The 20,444-nt window shown below is 44.2% G+C and overlaps 2 protein-coding genes and 1 pseudogene across 13 annotated transcripts in view; 2 read left to right on the forward strand and 1 right to left on the reverse strand.

The window, feature by feature from the left end:
- Window positions 1–20,444, forward strand: part of ARNT (aryl hydrocarbon receptor nuclear translocator) — an 88,543-nt gene that overhangs the window by 6,968 nt on the left and 61,131 nt on the right. The gene's annotated exons all lie outside the window — the stretch shown is intronic.
- LOC129403731 (U2 spliceosomal RNA) lies at window positions 982–1,156 on the forward strand (annotated as a pseudogene).
- On the reverse strand, window positions 3,420–3,950 carry LOC129403367 (60S ribosomal protein L21-like). The gene has a single exon (XM_055130402.1). The coding sequence runs from the start codon at window positions 3,911–3,913 to the stop codon at window positions 3,431–3,433; it is 483 nt and encodes a 160-aa protein (XP_054986377.1). The 5' UTR covers window positions 3,914–3,950; the 3' UTR covers window positions 3,420–3,430.

Consider the following 20,444-nt stretch of genomic DNA (forward strand, 5'->3'; position numbering starts at 1 on the left):
AAATCGAGTAAGGAGAGACTGCTAAAATCTCAGGGCTGGGACAAATGGAGACGTTACCGGCACCTGCTCGAGTAAATCGATGAACAACAGTAACAGTGATAATTTTTCACCATTTGTATTTCTTATTTTAATTTTATTTTAATTATTTTGTTATTGAATTGCCATGAGATACAGTTACAAAGCTTTCATGTTTGAGCTTCAGCCATACAATGATCAAACACCCATTCCTCCACCAGTGCACATTTTCCACCACCAATGTCCCCAAGTATCCCCCTGCCCCCCCCATACCAGTCCTCACCCTGCAGACAATTTCCCCAATACACTCTCTACTTTTGGGCATTATAGTTTGCTTGAATTTTCCCACCACCATTCAAGCCTACCTGTCAGGGACAGATGCTAGATAATTTACTTTCTATTGCTCACTTTGAATATGAGAGATCATGCAGTCGCAAAAGCAGCTGTGTACGCTTCTGGAATTCTAAGATTGTAAATGGTTGGGGTCCAGAGACATCTCTGTAGGGTGCTAATCCATTTTGGGATTCAACTGGGAATCCCTGGACCAGGGCCTGGACGAGGGCCTTGCTTGTGGAAGCTCTTGGTCTCTGGGGTTTCATCTGGAGCTGTGGGGAGAGCACAGCTGCCCCATCTGAGGTGTCCCAGTGAAATTGGCTCAGTACGGGGCCATCTCTGGCTATGTGGTGTCCTTCAGACTCGCTGCTGTGTCTCTGGATCAGAGGTGTTGGTGCACTAAGATATCAATTGTATTTCTTTGAGGAAGTTCCTGGTTATCTTTTCTCCCCATCTTTTGATAAAGTTGATGTTTTTTTCCTATTAGTTCTGCCAGTGCCTTATGTATCTTGGATATTATATTGAATCTTTTTCAGATTAGTGGTGGGCAAATAATATCTCTTAGTTTGTGGGCCCTCTTTAAATTCTGGTTTAGTTTAATGTAGTCTCATTCATTTATCTTTGCTTCTTCCCATCGCTTCTCGGCCTTTTGGCTAAGATCAAGTGTAGTATTTTTGCTTCTACCTGCTTGGTCAGTGGTGTTTTGTCTTTAAAGATATCTCTGGTTTCAATGTCATGGAGATTTACCTTTATCTTCCTCTAAAACATTCCATTTTTTTTTTTTTAAACCTAGTAGAGGGAAGCCATAAGCACCATGAGTGAATGTCATATACAATGCCAAGGGCTGAGGAGTTTGTCTTGCCTTTTTAACAAAGCTCCTTCAGTACTTCTTTCAAGTCTGGTCGAAGGGCTGTGAATTTCCTAAGATGTTGCTTGTCCCTGAACTTCTATATAGTTCCTTCAGTTCTGAATGATATTCTAGCTGGATAGAGCTTTCTTGGTAAGGTGTTCATTTCATTGAGTTTTCGTACTTTATCCCTTCACTCTCTTCTGGTTTGTACAGTCTTGCTAGAGCTGCTGTAAATGTATGGGCTTTCCTTTGTATGTGAGTTTCTTTTTTGATCTTGTTATGGTCAATATTTTGTCTCTATCTTTGGATTTGTCATTTTAGTATGAGTCATTTTAGTGTGAGTCTTGGAGTTTTCCTATTTGAGTCTATTTTTGCTTGGTCCTTTTGTACCTCTTGTATTTCTCAGCTCTGGGACCCCTGCCTGTGATGAAGAACTGTTCTCTGCCAAATTTGCTTTGCTGACTACCTGTGCCATTGTTTTCTTTGACTCAGTAAACATTGTCACAACTGTGTCTCTAAAGTCATTGAGGATTTTCTGAGCTGGTTGGTGAAGGCTGAGCCTTCTGTACTGTTTTTGTTCATTGAACTTAGTGGGCTTCTGCGTGTCCTCTCTCCTGGGTTTGCTGTGCTCCTGCTGTGCTAAGGTGAATCTTTGCAGTAAACCCCTACCTCTTCCAGTCTTGGAGGATTAGCTTACAGGTTGCTGTCTTTCTTCTCTGTCTCTTCCAGTGACTCTGTCCAGTGACAGGAAGCACAATTATGAGCAGCATGAAATTTGTTAAGCTGTCATGTGGCTGCATACACAGCCATATGCTCATGAAGATGTGGAGAGGGGCCTGTTGAAATGGAGGAGGTTAGATGTGGACACTGCCGGATCCTAGCCAGAAGGGAGGGACATCTGGTTCGGGTTTCAAAAAGGCCTCAGAGTTAACATTGAATATCTTTGACATAATTTAAAAACAACATCATAATTATACTAGATAATATCTCAGTATTTTTATTCCTGCTGTTCCAAATACATATTATCTCACTTAATATTAATGTATAGTCTCATTTAACCTTTGCAATTTTGAGAATTTGTCTAATACTAAAGACTCTAAAATTGTTATTCCGGGGGCTGGAGAGATAGCACAGCGGGTAGGGCGTTTGCCTTGCACGAGGCCGACCCGGGTTCGATTCCCAGCACCCCATATGGTCCCCTGAGCACCGCCAGGGGTAATTCCTGAGTGCAGAGCCAGGAGTGGCCCCTGTGCATTGCCAGGTGTGATCCCCCCCAAAAAAAAGCCAAAAAAAAAATTGTTATTCCGATGGCCTCACATAACCTGTTCCAGATTTTCATCTTTTTGAGAAACATCTGTACTTGACAATTTAACATTACATATATTGTAGGTACATTGCAGTTTAGGGCTAAAGCCTGGGGGCCAGGCTCTTGACTTTACCGTAGAAAAGACTTACTCTGAAAGTAAGTCAAAGAAATAAAGTACTGAAAGTAGTTTATTGACATATATGCAAGAATTAGAGTGCAGGCATAACTTCTAAAGAAAATAATATTCTTTCTAAGTGGAGCAGTTTATTAAAAATAAGCAAATACACCTAAGTGAAATTGTCAATCCTTTAATACCTGTGCATTGTGGAAAATAAGGGAAACATTTTGTGGACTAGCTAATGGTTAAGATAAATAAAAACAAACGTAGTGTTTCTCTAGCCCCACAACAATTTTGTCATTTTAGTATGAGTCATGAGCTCCAGAGTCATGTAGCTGATACGTGATTGGGAGAAATTTTTGATGACCTCCAGGAAATTTCAGTGGATGGGTTCTGATCCATGAACCACAGATTGAAGACAAGGAGTGGGTGTATTTAGATCAGAAGTTCTCATTATTTGGCCTGCCACCCTCTTTTCAGGGAAAAAAAAATCACCCAGTGGGTGGGGAGATAATTCATTCAACTTTAAGCAGGTGAAATAACCTCCCACCCATTGCACTTGAAGCCATTTTTACCTCTCTGGATAGTTCTGGCACCCCATCCAGAAAAATTACTCCTTAGGTAGAAGAGTACTGTTTCATATAAGTTTCCAGGTTATATTGAAATGGGTTAATTATAATTATAATGGAATGTAATGGGATTTCAGAGGAGAGAGGGAAGGTTTTGGGGTGATGATTTCCTTGAGGCAGTGTACCTTTTTTTTTTTTTTTGTAGTCCAGGAGTCTCTTTATTTTTAAACAAACACTTCTCATGCCATGAATTCATAGGGGATGGGCTCCAGCAGCTCAGGTTCCTTTCCATTGGTTCTTACAAAGTGGGCTTCTCTGGGTGGAGCAGGCTGGCGCTTCAGTTGAACCCAAGTCCCTTTCTCTTTGGCTTCCTTCTTTTTTTGATCATTTTCCTTCACCCGTTTCAGGAAGCTGTCTCGACTCTTACAGTGCTTAATATGCTCAATGCGGACATTAATTCTCTTGGCAAGAATCTTGCCCTTGACTTGTTTGTTAACGACAATGCCAACAGCATGCTGGGTAACATTGTAGACTCTTCCAGTTTTGCCATGATAACACTTGTGGGGCATTCCTTTTTGGACTGTGCCCATTCCCTTTATGTCTACGATATCACCTTTCTTGTATATACGCATGTATGTGGCCAAAGGAACAACTCCATGTTTTCTGAAAGGTCTAGAGAACATATAGCGAGTCCCCCTCCGCTTTCCCTTTGTGTTGGTCATTTTGGCGATTTACTGGGCGCTGGCGGTTCCGGCCGAAAGGCAATGTACCTTTTTTTTCTTTCCCCATATTTGGTCACTCCTGGCAATGCACAGGGGTTACTCCTGACTCTGCACTCAGGAATGACTCCTGGTGGTGGTCAGGGGATCATATGGAATGCTGGGAATGGAACCTGGCTTGGCTGCATACAAGGCAAATAAATGCCCTACCCACTATGCTACCGCTCCAGCCCCCTTAAGGTGCCTTTTAATTTTTTTTTAATTTTTATTGAACCACCATGTGAAAAGTTACAAAGCTTTCAGGCTTAAGTCTCAGTCATACAATGATCAACCACCCATCCCTTCACCAGTGCACATGTTCTACCACCAAGAACCCCAGTACACCTCCCATCCCACCCCCAACCCCCGGCTGTGTGGCTGATGATTTTCACTTTACTTTCTCTTTACTTTGATTACATTCAGTATTTCAACAGAAAACTCACTATTATTATTTGGAATTTCCTCCCAACAATCAGGCCTGCTGAAAAGGCATCATTTGATAATTTGTTTTCCATTGTTGAGAATGTGTTGAGAATGAAGAGCATATGAGGTCGTGCTGTCGCGGCCGAGCAGTTTTGGATTTCTGGAATTTTTGTAATTAAGTCCAGAGAAATTTCTGCCAGAAATCGCATCACTGCAAGCTCATACCTCTGTTTAGTGGGCCTTATAAGATGGCAGTCGCCAAACCGCTGCCAGGGAAAGGAAAGACCGAGAGAGAAAAACCTTTCCCCTCCCAGGGTGGCATGGGTCCATAGCTTAGTTCACAGTCTAGAGGCATTTCTGCAAGAAGCCGCTGGGTGTGAAAAGTAGTTAGATGGGCTCTGGGATCATGGGCGTTCAGAAACGGAGGGGCCGCTCTTCAGGTGCATTTTTTATGTCACTGTGGCACCTGTAAACTGTTCGGGATGATTTGGTATAATTTTTATCATAGAAGCGTATTATAATGAACATAGGAGGAATCATCCATTTGTCACCTGAGTATCTATCTTGAATTTTCTTGTCTCCAATATTTTGTTTTTTGGGGCCACACCCTGCAGTGCTCAGGTCTTACTCCTGGCGCTGTGCTTAAGGATGTGCTCACTGGCTGCTTGCCGGGGGGTGGGGGTGGGGGGGGCCTTATGGGTTGGTGGTGATCAAACCTCAAGTGACAAGTGAGCTCCCACCCTCTGGCTGTTTTTAGACTTCAACTGACCTTAGCCTTATTTTTCTCACCTAATTGTTCTCAGCCTTATTGTTCCAGCATCTGTAACACATTAACTCCTTCGGCAAAACATTTTTAAGCGTCCACTCATTGTATGTTGACTTGAAAGAAAAATCTGATCAAAGATGGAAAGGGGGATGATGTTACATGTAAAGGTCAGGGTAGAATAGTAATCCTTGTAAAAGCTCATAGATGTTTGCTTAAGGGAGTGACAGAATGTCTGAGTTGTTACTTTGCAGTGTCCCCACAAGGGTATCTTTTTCACAAGAGGCAGTTCACAAGATTCTTCCCATGTAGGTCAGTTTTACACCACATTTTACAGTAGCTATTTTCTCTCTCCTCCTTCCAGCACACACACACACACACACACACACACACACACACACACACACACAGAGTAACACATGTATAAACCAGTATTTCCTCCACGTGTGTTGCCCTTTCTAACTTTCCTATATTTTTCATGACTCAGTTTTTCCTCTTCCTTTCCCCTCCCCCCTCCTCCCTCGCCTCCTCCCTTGCCTCCTCTCTCCCTCCCTCCCTTCCTCCCTTCCTCCCTCCCTCCCTCCCTCCCTCCCTCCTTCCTTCCTTCCTTCCTTCCTTCCTTCCTTCCTTCCTTCCTTCCTTCCTTCCTTCCTTCCTTCCTTCCTTCCTTCCTTCCTTCCTTCTTTCTTCCTTTCTTTCTCCCTCTCTATATATACATATATATGTATATTTATCAGCACTGCTCAGGAGCTCTTCCCAACTCTGTGCTTGGGGGTTTGTTCCCTGTGGTGCTAAGGGGCCCTGTGGTCTGGGGATTGAATCCTCACCTCCTGCACACACATCATGTTCTCCTGGCTAAGTAAATGAAAGTGTTAGATGTCATTATGGTTATCACTTGCTTTTTTCTTAAAATGATTGTGTGAGAGTTTTAATACTTTTTTTTTTTTTTTTGCTTTTTTTTTTGGGTCACACCCGGTAATGTACAGGAGTTACTCCTGGCTCTGCACTCAGGAGTTACTCCTGGTGGTGCTCAGGGGACCATATGGGATGCTGGGATTCGAACCTGGGTCAGCAAACGCCCTACCCTCTGTGCTATCGCTCCAGCTCAGTTTTATATATATTTTGACATATGAAGATCATCATCATCATCCCGTTGATCGTTGAATTTCTCAAGCGGTCTCAGTAACATCTCCATTCGTCCAAGCCCTGAGATTTTTAGAAGCTTCTCTCTACTTGTCCTTTCAACCATGCCATACTGGAGGCTCTTTCAGGGTCAGAGGAATGAGACCCAGCTTGTTACTGGTTTTGGCATACAAATACACCATGGGGACCTTGCCAGGCTCTCCCAAGTGGGCAGGAAACTCCCAGTAGTTTACCAGGTTCTCCCAGAGGGAGAAGTAGGCTATAAGATATGGCGCAGCTGCAAAGCAGCCGAGCGCTTCCGGGAGCTGGCTTTTAAGTCTCTGGATGCTGGCCGTTGACAGGATTACACGGTGCTGGGGGGCAGTCCCTGGGTGTGACCGCCTAGCTACTGGGAGATGGGAAATCTGGGCGGAGGAGGCCCGGTCCCGATCCGAGCAGCCTTGGAGGGCTCAGCCCCGGGTCCCACATACCTGGGTTCCTCTGCCGGTTCCTTCATGCGTGAGGCTTGTCCGAACGTGTGGAGAGGGGCCTTGAGCATGGCTGTGGCTGAGTTCTGCAGGTCTTCTGCTGCTGGGAGCTCTGCTTGGGGCGGGGAGGGAAGCTGGAGCCCATCCCCTCCGAGGAGGCCCTGGGGAAGATAGCGAGGTGCGCGGACAAGAGACTCTCTGCAGACTCTCTGAGACATATGAAGATATAAAAACAAAATAAGCATCTATATATATTTCATATATGTAGCATTTGAAGAAATATGTTGTAAGGTTATTGTAATCATATTTACCTATTTTATGTTTAAAGATTTCATTTTATATGATTTGTAACAAAAATAACTATTATGGAAACAACACAAGTGCCTATCTATGGATGAATGAAGCAGAAAGTTGTGGTATTCTGGGGCTGGAGAGATAATACAGTAGGTAAGGTGCTTACTTTGTATGTTGCTGATCTAGGTTTGATCCCTGGCATCCCATATGGTCCCTGGATCTCCTCTAGCAGTGATCCTTGAGCTCAGAGCCAGGAGTAAGCCCTGAACACAGTCAGCTGTGGGCCAAAACAAAACAAAACAAAAAATTGTGATATGTTTGTGATATGTGTGTGTGTGTATATATATGTATATATATACACACATCTAAGAACAGAATCATAAATTTTCCACAACATGGATGGACCTTGAGTATATAATGCTGAGTGAAGTCAGTCAGAAGGAAAGGAATAGATACAGCATGAACTCTTTCGAGGCTGAAGAGATAGTACAGTGGATAGGGTGCTTGCTTTGCCTGCATGCTGACCTAGGTTTGATCTCCTTTATCCTATATGGTCCCCCAGCACACCAATTACCTGAGCATTTCCTGGTGTGCGTCTTTCTCCCCTTCCCCCCCCCAAAATAGGGGGAAGAATCTCACTGGTGGGCCTTAAAATATACAAGATACTAACAAAGGACCAAAGGCAACACAATGGGAAAACTGAACTGTACAGCTGAGTTGGTGGGGGAGGTTGAAAGGGAAGGTCATTGGGTTTCTTGGAAGAGGTTGGTGCTTCCATTAGTGATGGATGTGTTCTTGGAATTATATGCATGGGAAACCATCATTAACTGTTGTAAATCACAGAAACTCAAACAATTGAAGAATATAGTCCTTCTTGAACCCCTGCTTTCAGTTCCCTTTATCCAGTGTCACCCATTTATATCTTTTAAACACATACTTTGTTTAAATAAGATGACTAGAAATAAAAGATCTTTTCATATTTAAGGGGGTAGATTAGTGATTAAAAACACCCACATCAAGGCACATGGAACTTGTTGCACATCAAGAGAATAAAATACAAAGTATGCAGAGATTTTAAAAAAGCCAGTTCTTTTTAGAATGATGGTGGTTTTACTTCTAAGTAGTCTCATTTGGTTTTTGAGCCACAACCGGGGTTATTCTTGTCTCTGTGCTCAGGGATCACTTCTGGCAAGCTTGGAGTACCATATGGATGCCAGTGATCAGTCTGGACTGGCTGGGTGCAAGGCCAGCATCCTACCTCCAGCACCTGGAGAAGTATCTTTAAAATTGAGGGAAAATAATTTCCAGTGTGGAATTCCATTCAGAGGCAAACTATCAGTTAGTGGTGTGTACAGAAAAGGGTGTTTTTGTACATCCCAGGTTTCCCTTACAGCTTTTCTCAAGAATTTACTGGAGGGTGTGTTTTGCCAGAAGGCAGTGTAAATCACTAAAGAGGGAACATAAGTACAGGGAAGGCAAAGTCTTGCCGTTGCTACATGTTTATGTAATGTAGTTACTACTGTTACTACATGTAAGTTGCTACATGTTACTGTTACATATATATATAGTTTGCATATATAAGTATGGTTGTTTCCATTTTGGCATTTTTTGGTTACAAATATAAAATTAAATCTTTAAATATAAAAATGGGTAAATATGTTTATAATCTTGTGACATATACAGTTGCATATTTATATTTTAAATATGTATATAGCTATATATATATATTTTTTTTGCATCACACCTGGCAATGCACGGGGTTACTCCTGGCTGTGCACTAAGGAATTACCCCTGGCGGTGCTCAGGGGACCATATGGGATGCTGGGAATCGAACCTGGGTTGGCTGCATGCAAGGCAAATGCCCTACCCGCTGTGCTATTGCTCCACCCCTATAATATTTTGTTTTTGCGTTTCTCTTATAGAAAAGTTGAAGCATTCATTCATGTTTATTTCCCTATTCATTATGGTATCCTCACTTTTCAGCCTCACCTGATGTTCCCTTTTAGAGCAGATCTGGTTTATGTCCTTCAGAGAGTAAATTAGTCTTAATTGTCATTTTCTGTTGCTGGGAATCAATCCAGGTCTCTTATATATATGTACATGCAGGGCACATGAGCTTTAGTGCTACGCCACATCCCCAACTGAATTAGTCTTTGACAGGGTAGATGGGAAGGTTCCCTGACAGAATGGGAAAGAGAATCTGGGTATCCACTTACCACTTCAACAAATGTTGGACCAGATCACCTGACACGAGGGGATCCTAGTATATAAATCATGCTGATTTTCTGCTTTGTTGTCAGATTAGGTTTTTTTAGTTCTTGTCTAGTGAATTAGGCAGGGTTCCCAGTTTACAGTAATTTGTTGCTCTTTTCATTCTCTTTTGAGTGTTTCTTTTTGGTTGTGGGGCGGGGCACAACTGGTGGCATTCAAGGATTATTACCAGCTCAGTGTTCTGGGGACCATGCCACAGTGACGATTGAACACAGGCCTTTGGCATGTACTTTTGAACTACCTTCCTCCAAGTTTTTTCATTCATGTGGTTTAATTCTTGGCATAAAAATTCTTTTTCTCCTTTTAATAGTTTTTTTTGAAAGGCAAGAGTTTAAAAATAGACATATACATTTAATCCACCATATTTAGTCATTGCTTTGTTTGAATTTGTAGCATTCCTTTACCTTTTCTTCTTTTGTCACTAATTTTGTCATTTTGAGTTGTTTTTGGGCTACACTGAAAGTGCTTAGGGGCCACACCTGGCTCTGTGCTCATAGGCCACAGCTGGTGGTGCTTGGTGCTTGGGAACTGTATGCGATGTTGGGTGTTGAAATAGGGTTACAGTAAATCCCTTATTTTTGCACTGTTTCTGGCCTAGTCATCTCATTTTTGATTAGTCGAATTCAGTGTTTCCCCAAACTGGGTGATACCATGGCCAGGGTCCCATCTCTCTTCCTCTCCCATTGCTGGAAAGTAGCCTTGTGTGAATTGTGGACACTTTCTCCTTGTTTTGCTTAAGGTAGCTCTCTCTCTGTCTCTCTGTCTCCCCCCCCCCCCCCACCCCGTGTGTGTGGTTTCTGTGTGGAGGTGTTGAGTGGTTTTGTTTTCAGAAAAGGGAGTGATAGGTCAGTTAAGTTTGGTAGATTCTGTGCCAACTATTTTCTTGTCCCTGCTTCTATTCAAACTTTAAATCTGCAAGATTAATATTTTAATCTACATTTTCTTCTCTTCACTCTGACTTAAAGTTATTTTATTTTTAGTTTTATCTTAATTGAATGGAGAATTTCATCTTGGCATTCCAGGTCTGCCTTCTTATAGTTTAGCACCTGATGTCTTTTTCTCCTGAAATCTGTGCCCTCCAAATAGTTCTCCTTTGATATTCTCATATGTCCTTTTCAGATTGGCCCCTTTTTTTGATGTGGAACAACTTTTTCCTTCTCTTTTTCTGAGGTTTTGTTTGACCTAACATTTTGAAACTTCCTGACTCGCTGCCTGCCTTGTTTCCTTTAGTTCTTCCTTCCTCTTGAGTACTTTCTCAGTAACTCGGAACTATGCCAGATGTTAATCTACCCCAGTTTAAAATCATCTTTTTTCTTGAAATTGTTCTACTTTAGAGTATATATGTACTTATTACTAGAAGTATAAACTTTATTTGCTTATTTTTGGTTTGTGGGTCATACCCAGCAGTGCTGGGGGAACTTTTGGTGGGTCTCAGTAGATCTTGTCACACCTGGGCTCCCACATGGACTCCAGCTCTTCGAGCTATCCCAGTCCTGAACTTTTTTTATAATTGGGGGAAAAAACTGCTCTATCTTAGAAGTCACATGTAGTCACAATTTATAATTTATAGAATGGGGCTGGGGATGTGGCATGTGAAGCCCTACGTTTGATCTCTGGCGCACTCCCACCACCCCCCACACCTCCCTGCCCCAAGGAATAAAACACCACCCTATAAAAAAGACTTGTATGGATAAAATTGCTAAAGTTTTTCTAAAGCAGTAGTACTGTGGGTAGGGATCTTGCTTTGTACTCTGCTGACCTAGGTTCAATCCTCGACAACACATGTGGTTTCTGATCCTTGCCAGGAGTAATCTCTCAGTGCAGAGCCAGAAGTAAGCCCTGAGAGTATTGCCAGATGTTACCCCCTTCCAAGAAAAACCCAAAACTAAACAAACTCAAAAATTTATAGCAACATGGGGGCTGGAGCGATAGCACAGTGGGTAGGGCGTTTGCCTTGCACGCGGTCGACCCGGGTATGATTCCCAGCATCGCATATGGTCCCCTGAGTACCACCAGGAGTGATTCCTGAGTGCAGAGCCAGGAGTAACCCCTGTGCATCACCAGGTGTGACCCCCCCAAAAAAATTTTATAGCAACAAATGTTGAAAATCAGTCTTGGCTTGCACACAGTTGGCCCTTGTTTTGTGCATATCATCACATAGGTCACGTATATCTCCAGAGTGATCACTGAGTGCAGAGTCAGAAATGACCCCATCTTACTCTACCAAAAACTCTACCAAAAAAACCCCAAATCCTCAAAAACTTAAGTTTTTAAAAATTTTGTGGCAAAGTACAATAAGATATTGACATTTTAACCATTTTAAAATACATGTCAGTGGCATTCAGTGTATTCATAGTGCCGTGCAACCATTTTACTGTCCACGGCCACAGTTTTTTTTTTTATTTTGGGGGGAGGTCACGATCACGATATCCCGTTAATCACCAATTTCTCGGGCAGGCTCAGTAACATCTCATTTCGTCCTTTTCCTGAGATCTTAGAAGTCCATATCGACTGCACTGGGGGTTCTTCAGGGTCAGGGGAATGAGACCCAGCTTGTTACTGGATTTTGCATATGGATACACCATGGGAAGCTTGCAAGGCTGTCCCATGTGGGCAGGAAACCCTCAGAAGATTGCCAGTTTCTCCCAGAGGGAGAAGAAGGCTAAAGATACTGCTTCTGAGAGCTTGCTTTTAAGTCTCTCTCTGGATGTTGGCCGCTGATGGGACCACACACACCTGGGCTCCTCTGCCGGTAACCCCATGCATGAGGCCCATCAGAACGTGTGGAGTGGGGCCTCCAGCATGGCTGCAGCTAGTCTCCAGTGGTCTTCGGCCGCCGGGAGCTCTGCTCAGGGTGGGGAGGGAAGCTGGAGCTCATCCCCTCCGAGAGGCCCCGGGGAAGACAGCAGGTGTGCGGGCAAGAGATTCTCTGCATCACTCTCTTCCGAGAGCTTGCCTCTAAGTCTCTCTCTGGATGTTCTGGATGTTGGCCGCCGATGGAACCACACACACCTGGGTTCCTCTGCCGGTACCCTCATGCATGAGGCCTGTCTGAACGTGTGGAGAGGGGCCTCCAGCATGGCTGCAGCCAGGTTCCGGTGGTCCTCGGCCGCTGGGAGCTCTGCTCAGTTTTTTTTATTTTGGGGGGGAGGTATGCAAACAAATTTGTTTTCATTAACTCAGTTCCTCTTGTCTCTGCAAACCATCACTTTGTAATATTAAGAATCTTACTATTTTTATAAGTGTATGTCATATTTTCTTTTGTGACTAATTTACTTGTAATAGTAGCTTTAAGACTCACCTATATTGTAGTATATGGAGAATTTAAGACTCAACCTATATTGTAGCATATGGAGAATTTCCTTGATTTTTTTTAGACTGAGTAATAAGAACTCTTTATGCTTATAGGTGTATATTGGGGTCAGAGATTGAAGCCAGGATCTCTTATAAAAAAGGTTTATGCTGTGCCACTGAACCACATGCTCTGCCTTATGCCATTATTCAACTGCCAGTGGACACTTGGGTTGCTCTCTCTCTTTTTTTTTTTTTGGCTTTTCTTTTAAAAAAAATTTTTTTTTTACTTTATTTATTTATTTATTTATTTTTGGTTTTTGAGTCACACACGTCGATGCACAGGGGTTACTCCTGGCTCTTCACTCAGGAATTACCCCTGGCGGTGCTCAGGGGACCACATGGGATGCTGGGATTAGAACCTGGGTTGGGGGGCTGGAGCGATAGCACAGCGGGTAGGGCGTTTGCCTTGCACGCAGCCGACCCGGGTTCGATCCTCGGCATCCCATATGGTCCCCCAAGCACTGCCAGGAGTAATTCCTGAGTGCAAAAGCCAGGAGTAACCCCTGAGCATTTTTGGTTTTTGGTTTTTGGTTTTTTTTTTTTTTTTTTTTTTTGCTTTTTGGGTCACACCCAGCGATGCTCAGGGGTTACTCCTGGCTTTGCACTCAGGAATCACTCCTGGCGGTGCTTGGAGGACCATATGGGATGCCGGGGGATCGAACCCGGTCTGGCGGCATGCAAGGCAAACGCCTTACCTGCTGTGCTATCACTCCGGCCCCGATTTTTGGTTTTTGGGTCACACCCAGCGATGCTCAGGGGTTACTCCTGGCAAACGCCCTACCCGCTGGGCTATTGCTCCAGCCCTTTTTTACTTTATTTTTTAAAAAAATTTTTAGTAGTGAATCACTGTAACAGTACCTCACGGTGTTTCGCTACTAAATTTTTTTTAAAAAAATTAAAAATTATGTCAGAAAGAGAGAAACAGACATAATTATAAATTTAAAAAAATTTTTTATTAGCAAATCACCGTGACGTACTGTTATATGCTTAAAAACGTTCGTGTTTGCGTTTCAGTCATACAATGATCAGTTTCCCATCCCTCCACCAGTGCCCATTCTCCACCACCTTAGTATCCCTCCCATCCCCATCCCCTCCTCCTCCCCACCCCACCACTGGCAGGGCCTTGCCTTTTGTTCTCTCTTTCCTTTTGGGTATTGTGGTTTGCAATAGAGGTATTGAGTGACCATCGTGTTCAGTCTGTAGTCTATTTTCGGCAGCTCCCAAACTGAGCGTGTCCTCCCAGCACCCTTTACTTGGTGTTCCCTTCTCTGTCTGAGCTTCCTTTTCCTCCAGCATGTGACGCTGGCTTCTAAGCCGTAGGGCAAGCCTCCTGGTCTTTAGTTCTACTATTCTTGGGTGTTATTATTTATTTATTCATTTACTTATATTTTGCATTTTGGGTCACACCCAGTGGTGCTCAGGGATTACTCCTGGCTCTGCACTCAGGAATTTGTTTACTCCTGGCGTTGCTCAGGGGACCATATGGAATGCTGGGAATCAAACCCGCGTCAGGCGTGTGCAAGGCAAATGCACTACCCAATGTGCTATCACTCCAGCCCCTTATTTTTTTTTTAATTGAATCACCGTGAGAACAGTTACAAAGCTTCGGGTTTAAGTCAGTCATACAGTGATCAAACACCCATCCCTTCACCAGTGGATATGTTCCACCACCAAGAACCCAAGTATATCCCCCATCCCACCTCCCACCCTGCCTGTGTGGCAGATGATTTTGACTTTACTCTTTCTTTGATTACATTTAGTTTTTGACAGAAAACCCACTATTATTATTTGGAATTTTCCCCCAACAATCAGACCTGCTGAAAAGGTATCATTAGATAATTTGTTTCCTGTTGCTGATAATGAAGAGCCTATGATGTCGCATGGCTGCAATAGTGGCCAGGTGGTTTTGGAATTCTGGTATTTTAGTAATCTAATCTAGAGGTATTTCTGCCAGCAGCCGCGAGTTCTGAGATTGGTTTGTGTGCCCTTGGGATCATGGCCGTTCAGGAGCTGAGGAGCAGTTCGTGGGCAACTGCTCCAGTCTCCTTTGGGCGGGGAGCAGGGCTGGTTCTGGCCTCCCCCCGCCCCATCGCTAGATTTCCCACATACCCCATCATTGCAAGCTCCTACCTCTGTTCAGTTGGCTCTGAAAAGTGGCCTCTGGGATCATGTCTGTTCAAGGGCGGAGGAGTCATTCCTGAGCACTTTTTTGTATATCAGGAAGATTTGGAGAAATAGTCCTGGTCCCCACATACCGGAGCCATGTTTGTAGAAGCTTATGGTCGCTGGAATTCAATCTGGAGAAGGCAGGGAGACTGCACCTGCTCCATCTGGGGTGCCCTGGTGTTACTAGCTCGGTTTGGGGTCTGGAGCATTCTCCAGTGTTTTAGTGCCCATTAGCCAGGATTCTTCACTGCTGAGTGCTGGGTGTTATTTATTTATTTATTTATTTATTTTGGCTTTTTTGGTCATACCCAGTGATGTTCAGGGCTTATGCCTGGCTCTGCACTCAGGAATTACCTGTAGCGGTGCTCAGGAGACCATATGGAATGCCAGGGATCGAACCTGTGTTAGCTGTATGTATGCAAGGCAAATGCCCTCCCAGCTGTACTATTGTTCTGGCCCCAGCTGCTCTGTCTCTTTGCTATTATAAATAATGCTGAAATGAACAAGGGCATCAGACAGGTATCTTTCTGATATCCCTGTTTTAGTGTATACCTAGAAATAAAATTGCTGAACTATAGGTTTTTTGAGGGATCTGTCCTGCTTTCTGTAGTGACTGCACCATTTTATTTTACATTAAGTGAACAGTGGGCAAGAATTCTGGGGACTGAGTGGACATGACTTTGCCTTGCTTGTGGCTGACTTCAGTTCAGCCTCAAAACGCAGAAGGTTAACTTGCACAGCTTATTAAACCTTCAGATAAGGACTTAATGTTCCGTATTGAGATATAACAGTTTTCACAGCATTTTCTTCTATGGAAACTTTTTTTTTCTTTTTAAAATAAAAATTTTATTAAAATTTTTTTTGGTGTCTGAAAACTTATATTTTTATTTTAGTTTTTATTTTATTTTATTTTTTATAATTTATTGATTTTTTTAGTGAGTCACAGTGAGGGTACAGTTACAGAGTCACACATTTTCGTGCTTGTTTTACCCTCATGCAGTGTTCGAGAACCTATCCCTCCACCAGTGTCCATTCTCCACCACTTATGAATCCAGTATCTCTCCCACCCCACTCCACCTCTGTGGCAGAGCATTCCAATTTGTTCTCTCTCCTTTTGGGTGTCGTGGTTTGCAATAGAGGTATTGAGTGGCCATCATGTACAGTCTCTAGTCTACTTTCAGCGTGCATCTCCCTCCCCGCTCAGTATTTCCAATCACATTTTACTTGGTGTTCCCTTCTCTATCTGGGATGACTTTCCCCCAGCGTGTGAGGCTAGCTTCCAAGCCATGGAGACAACCTCCTGGTATTATAAACTACTATTCTTGGGTATTAGTCTCCTACTCTGCCATTTTATATTTATGGAAACTTTTTTGATCATTTCATTATTAAGGGGTAAGAAGCAATATAAAAGAATTGATTGTTGGACTGCTCTGAGGGCCAGTTTGAAGGATGGTTGGGAAAATGGAGACAGTAGTGGAGGGAAGGTGACAGTTGGTGGGATTGGTGTTGGGATATTGAATTCCTGTAACAAGTCGTTCTGAACAACTTTGTAAACCATGGTGTTTAAAAAAAGTGGAGGTGTCTGGTGGGTATTTTTGTTTTGTTTTGTTTTTTGGGTCACACCTGGCGATGCACAGGGGTTACTCCTGGCTCTGCACTCAGGAATCACTCCTGACGGTGCTCAGGGGATCATATGGGATGCTGGGAATTGAACCCGGGTCAGCTGCGTGCAAGGCAAATGCCCTACCCGCTGTGCTATTGCTTCAGCCCCCGGCTGGTGGGTATTAGGTACAGTTTATTGCATACATAATTTGGAGGTAGATTGTAGGACTAATAAAACATTTAAATATTTTAAAGTTAGGGATATTATGACTTGTTAACTTTTTTGTTTGCTTTTGGGCTATACCTAGCAGTGCTCAGGCCTAACCAACTCCTGGTGGGTTTTGGGACACCATACGGAGTGCTTGGGATCGAACCTGGGTTGGCTGAATGCAATCCCTATCCACTGTACTATTGCTCCGGCCTCCATTTTTTTTTTAATTTTTAAAAAAATTATTTTTTCTAACTTGAGCCACCGTGAGAACAGTTTACAGGGCTTTCAGGATCAAGTCTCAGTCATACAATGATCAAACACCCATCCCTTCACCAGTGCACATGTTCCACCAACAATAACCCCAGCATACTGCTCTCCCACTCCCCCTCTGCCTGTGTGGCAGATGATTTTCACTTTACTCTCTCCTTACTTTGATTACATTCAATTTTTGACAGAAAACTCACTATCATTTATTGGAGTTTTTCCCTGAACAGTCAGACCTGTCAGAATGGCATCATTAGATCGCATGTTTTCTATCGTCGATAACAAAGAGCATATGATGTTGTACAGTCTTGAAATCGGCCGCCCAGTTTTGGGATTCTGGTATTCAGTCCAGAGGTATTTCTGCCTGCAGCCGCTGCATTCTGAGAGTGGTTTGTGTGCCTCTGGGATCATGGCTGTTCAGGAGTGGAGGAGCTGTTCGTGGGCAGCTGCTCGGGGTCTCATTTGGGCAGGAAGCAGGGCCGGTTCTGGCCTCCGACCCCCTCCCCCCCTGCCCCATTGCGAGATTCCCCATGCGTCCCATCACTGCAAGCAAGCTTCTACCTCTCTGTCCAACTGGTTCTGAACGGTGGCGTTGCCATGCTGCCGCAAAGGGGAAAAGGCCGAGGGACAAAATCCCTTCCCCTCCCGGGGCTGCATAGATTAGTTCACAATCCAGGAGTTTATCTGTCTGCAGCCGCTGCGTTCAGAGATTGGTTTCTGTGCCTCTGGGATAGTGGCCGCTCAGGGGTGGGGAGTGCTTGTCTTGCGCACAGCAAACTTGGGTTCCATCTCCAGCAGCCCATATGGTCCCCCAAGCACTGCCAGGAGTGATCCCTGAGTACAGAACCAGGAATAACTCCTGAGCATTGCTAGATGTGGCCCCCAAACCAAATACATATTCACATAAGCAATATGAGTATTACAGGGAATCAAATTCTATTTTAAAACAACAAAATAGACTCAGAGTGAATCCCGGAAGACAGCAGCTTGCTCCGGACCCCGTGCCTAGCCGATTTGACTGGGACACCTCAGATGGAGCAGGTGTCTCACTCCACCCACAAACTTCCAGAAGAAAAACCCGGTACGCGGGACCAGAGACTGAAGACTCCAGGCCACATGGCTGCGGGTATGGGCCATCCTTTCCCCTCTCCCTGCCCACCCCTTCTGGATCCTGACTGTCACGCCTGTGAACTGCCTGCAGTGCCGTTTTGGCGCACTAATGGCTTTGATCCAGACATTCACAAATGAATCTCAAAATGGATTAGTTCCCTACAGAGATGTCTTTGGGCCCCAATCATTTACAATTTTAGAATTCCATGAGCACGTGACCTCATGATATTCATAATAAGCAATAGAAAATAAATTATTTAGCATCTGCCTGTGGAAAGCAGGCTTGAGTGGTGGTGGGAAAATTCGAAATAATATTTGAAAATTTTCGAATCACTGTAGTCACTGTTATCCCGTTGCTCATTGATTTGTTCGAGCGGGCACCAGTAACGTCTCTCGAGAGACTTATTGTTACTGTTTTTGGCATATCCAATACGCACGGGTAGCTTGCCAGGCTCTGCCGCTCAGGCTCAATACTCTTGGTAGCTTGCCAGGCTCTCCAAGAGGGGCAGAGGAATCAAACTCTGGTCGGTCACGTGAAAGGCGAACGCCCAACCACTGTGCGATTGCTTTCGAATAATACTTCAAAATATATTTGAAATAATATTTCGAAAATAATATTTGAAAATTCGAAAAAGTTTGAAATAATTGTGTTGGGAAGGTGTAATGGTGGTGGGATTGGTTTTGAAATATTGAATGTAATCAGTTAATGTGAACAACCTTATGAAAATAAAATCAAAAAATTAAACAGGGGCTGGAGCAATAGTGCAGTGGGTAGGGTGTTTGCCTTACACGTGGCCGACCCAGGTTCGATTTCCAGTATCCCATATGGTCCTCTGAGCACCGCCAGGGGTGATTCCTGAGTGCAGAGCCCGGAGTAACCCCTATGCATTGCCAGATGTGACCCAAAAAGAAAAAAAAATTAAACAATATTAAAATGAATTTGTGATAATGTTCATGACGTAAAAATGTGTAGTAACAAATCTAATAATAGCTATATTTTGAATGCGTATATATTTTTTTTTTTAAATAATTTTATTGAATCACCATGTGGAGGGTTACTTAGTTCTCAGGATTATGTCGGTTATACAATTCTCAAACACCCTTCCCTTCACCAGTGCCCATCTCCCATCACCAACCCCCCCAGTATACCTGCCACCCCCTCCCACCTCCCCAGTCCCCACCCTTGTACATGATAAGTTCCACTTCGTTTATGCCTTATCTCGATTACATTCCACGTTTCAACACACAACTCACTACCATTGTTGGGGTTTCCCCCAAAAAAGGAAAGCAGTCCTATTGCCAAGGAGGCATTTGATAGTTCTCCACTGCTAAGAATATAGAGATATTAAGTCCCGCTGTTTGTTACATAACTTTTCTTTTTCCCCCTTGCCCCGCGCCACCGAGTTCACGCCTGTTTGGTAATCGCCACGCTGCCTGACAAGGGAAAAAAAAACCGAAAAGGATGGTTATTTCCCGTCATCGGCAGGCGTGGGGCTCTGGCTTAGTTGATAGACTAGTAGAGTTTCTGCAAGCAGTTTCTGGAACCGAAGGGCTTGCGCTGGTATCGGCTCCGGCTCGAGATTCCACCAGCGTCCCACTGTTCCATGTACATAATTTTTCCCCTTATATCCCATTCCCACGCCACCAGGTCTGTTTGCTTAATGGACATCACACTATGTTTGACACCACGCCGCGTTTCTTCCCGAGAAAGAAGGATATTTCTTCTCAGCCGGCGTGGGGATATAGCTTAGTTCAGTCTAGAGAGATGGCTACCACTTTGATTGCCTTCAATATTTCAGCAACAGACTTACTATTCTTGTTAGGATCTCCCACAAAAGTCCGACCCATTAAAAAGGGACATATTACATATTGCTGATGCTAAGATGACATTAGGTCGCGCGGCCGCGACAGCGGCCGCGCGGTTTTGGGTTTCTGTATAAAGTCCAGGAAAAGTACAACCAGAAATATCACTACAAACTTTTACCCTTTTATGGTGCTCATAAGATGAAGAAGCCTAGAGAGAGGCTCGGCGTCTCCATTTTGCGCTCAGGAAAACCTCGGATCCTGCACTGTGCTCAGGGGGGAGGTGTGGAGAGAGAGAGAGGTTAAAAGAATTGGGGGATGCCCGGCTCCCACTGTTTCAGCGCACCGTGGGGTCTCTGGTCCCATGCCGGAATTAGTTCAGTGGGCTGTTTGGAGTCCAAGAGCGCTTCCTTGGGCTCTTCCATCATGCTCGCTCCGCAGCAGGGTCCAAAGGGAAGCACACGTGGGGGAGGTGGGTTTAAGTATCTATCTGCTGTGGGCGGGGGTCGCCGCCCCCGCCCCCTGGGGCCTCCCGCAAGCGCGCGCGCCTCCCGTTTCAGCTGGGTCGCCGTCACCATTTTGCGCTCAGGAAAACCTCGGATCCTGCGCTGTGCTCAGGGGGGA

The sequence above is a fragment of the Sorex araneus genome, chromosome 3, assembly GCF_027595985.1.
Source record: "Sorex araneus isolate mSorAra2 chromosome 3, mSorAra2.pri, whole genome shotgun sequence".
In the NCBI taxonomy this organism is placed as follows: Eukaryota; Metazoa; Chordata; class Mammalia; order Eulipotyphla; family Soricidae; genus Sorex; species Sorex araneus.

Coding starts and splice junctions, on each gene's coding strand:
- LOC129403367 (XM_055130402.1), bottom strand. CDS start 3,913: ATGACCAACACAAAGGGAAAGCGGAGGGGGACTCGCTATATGTTCTCT.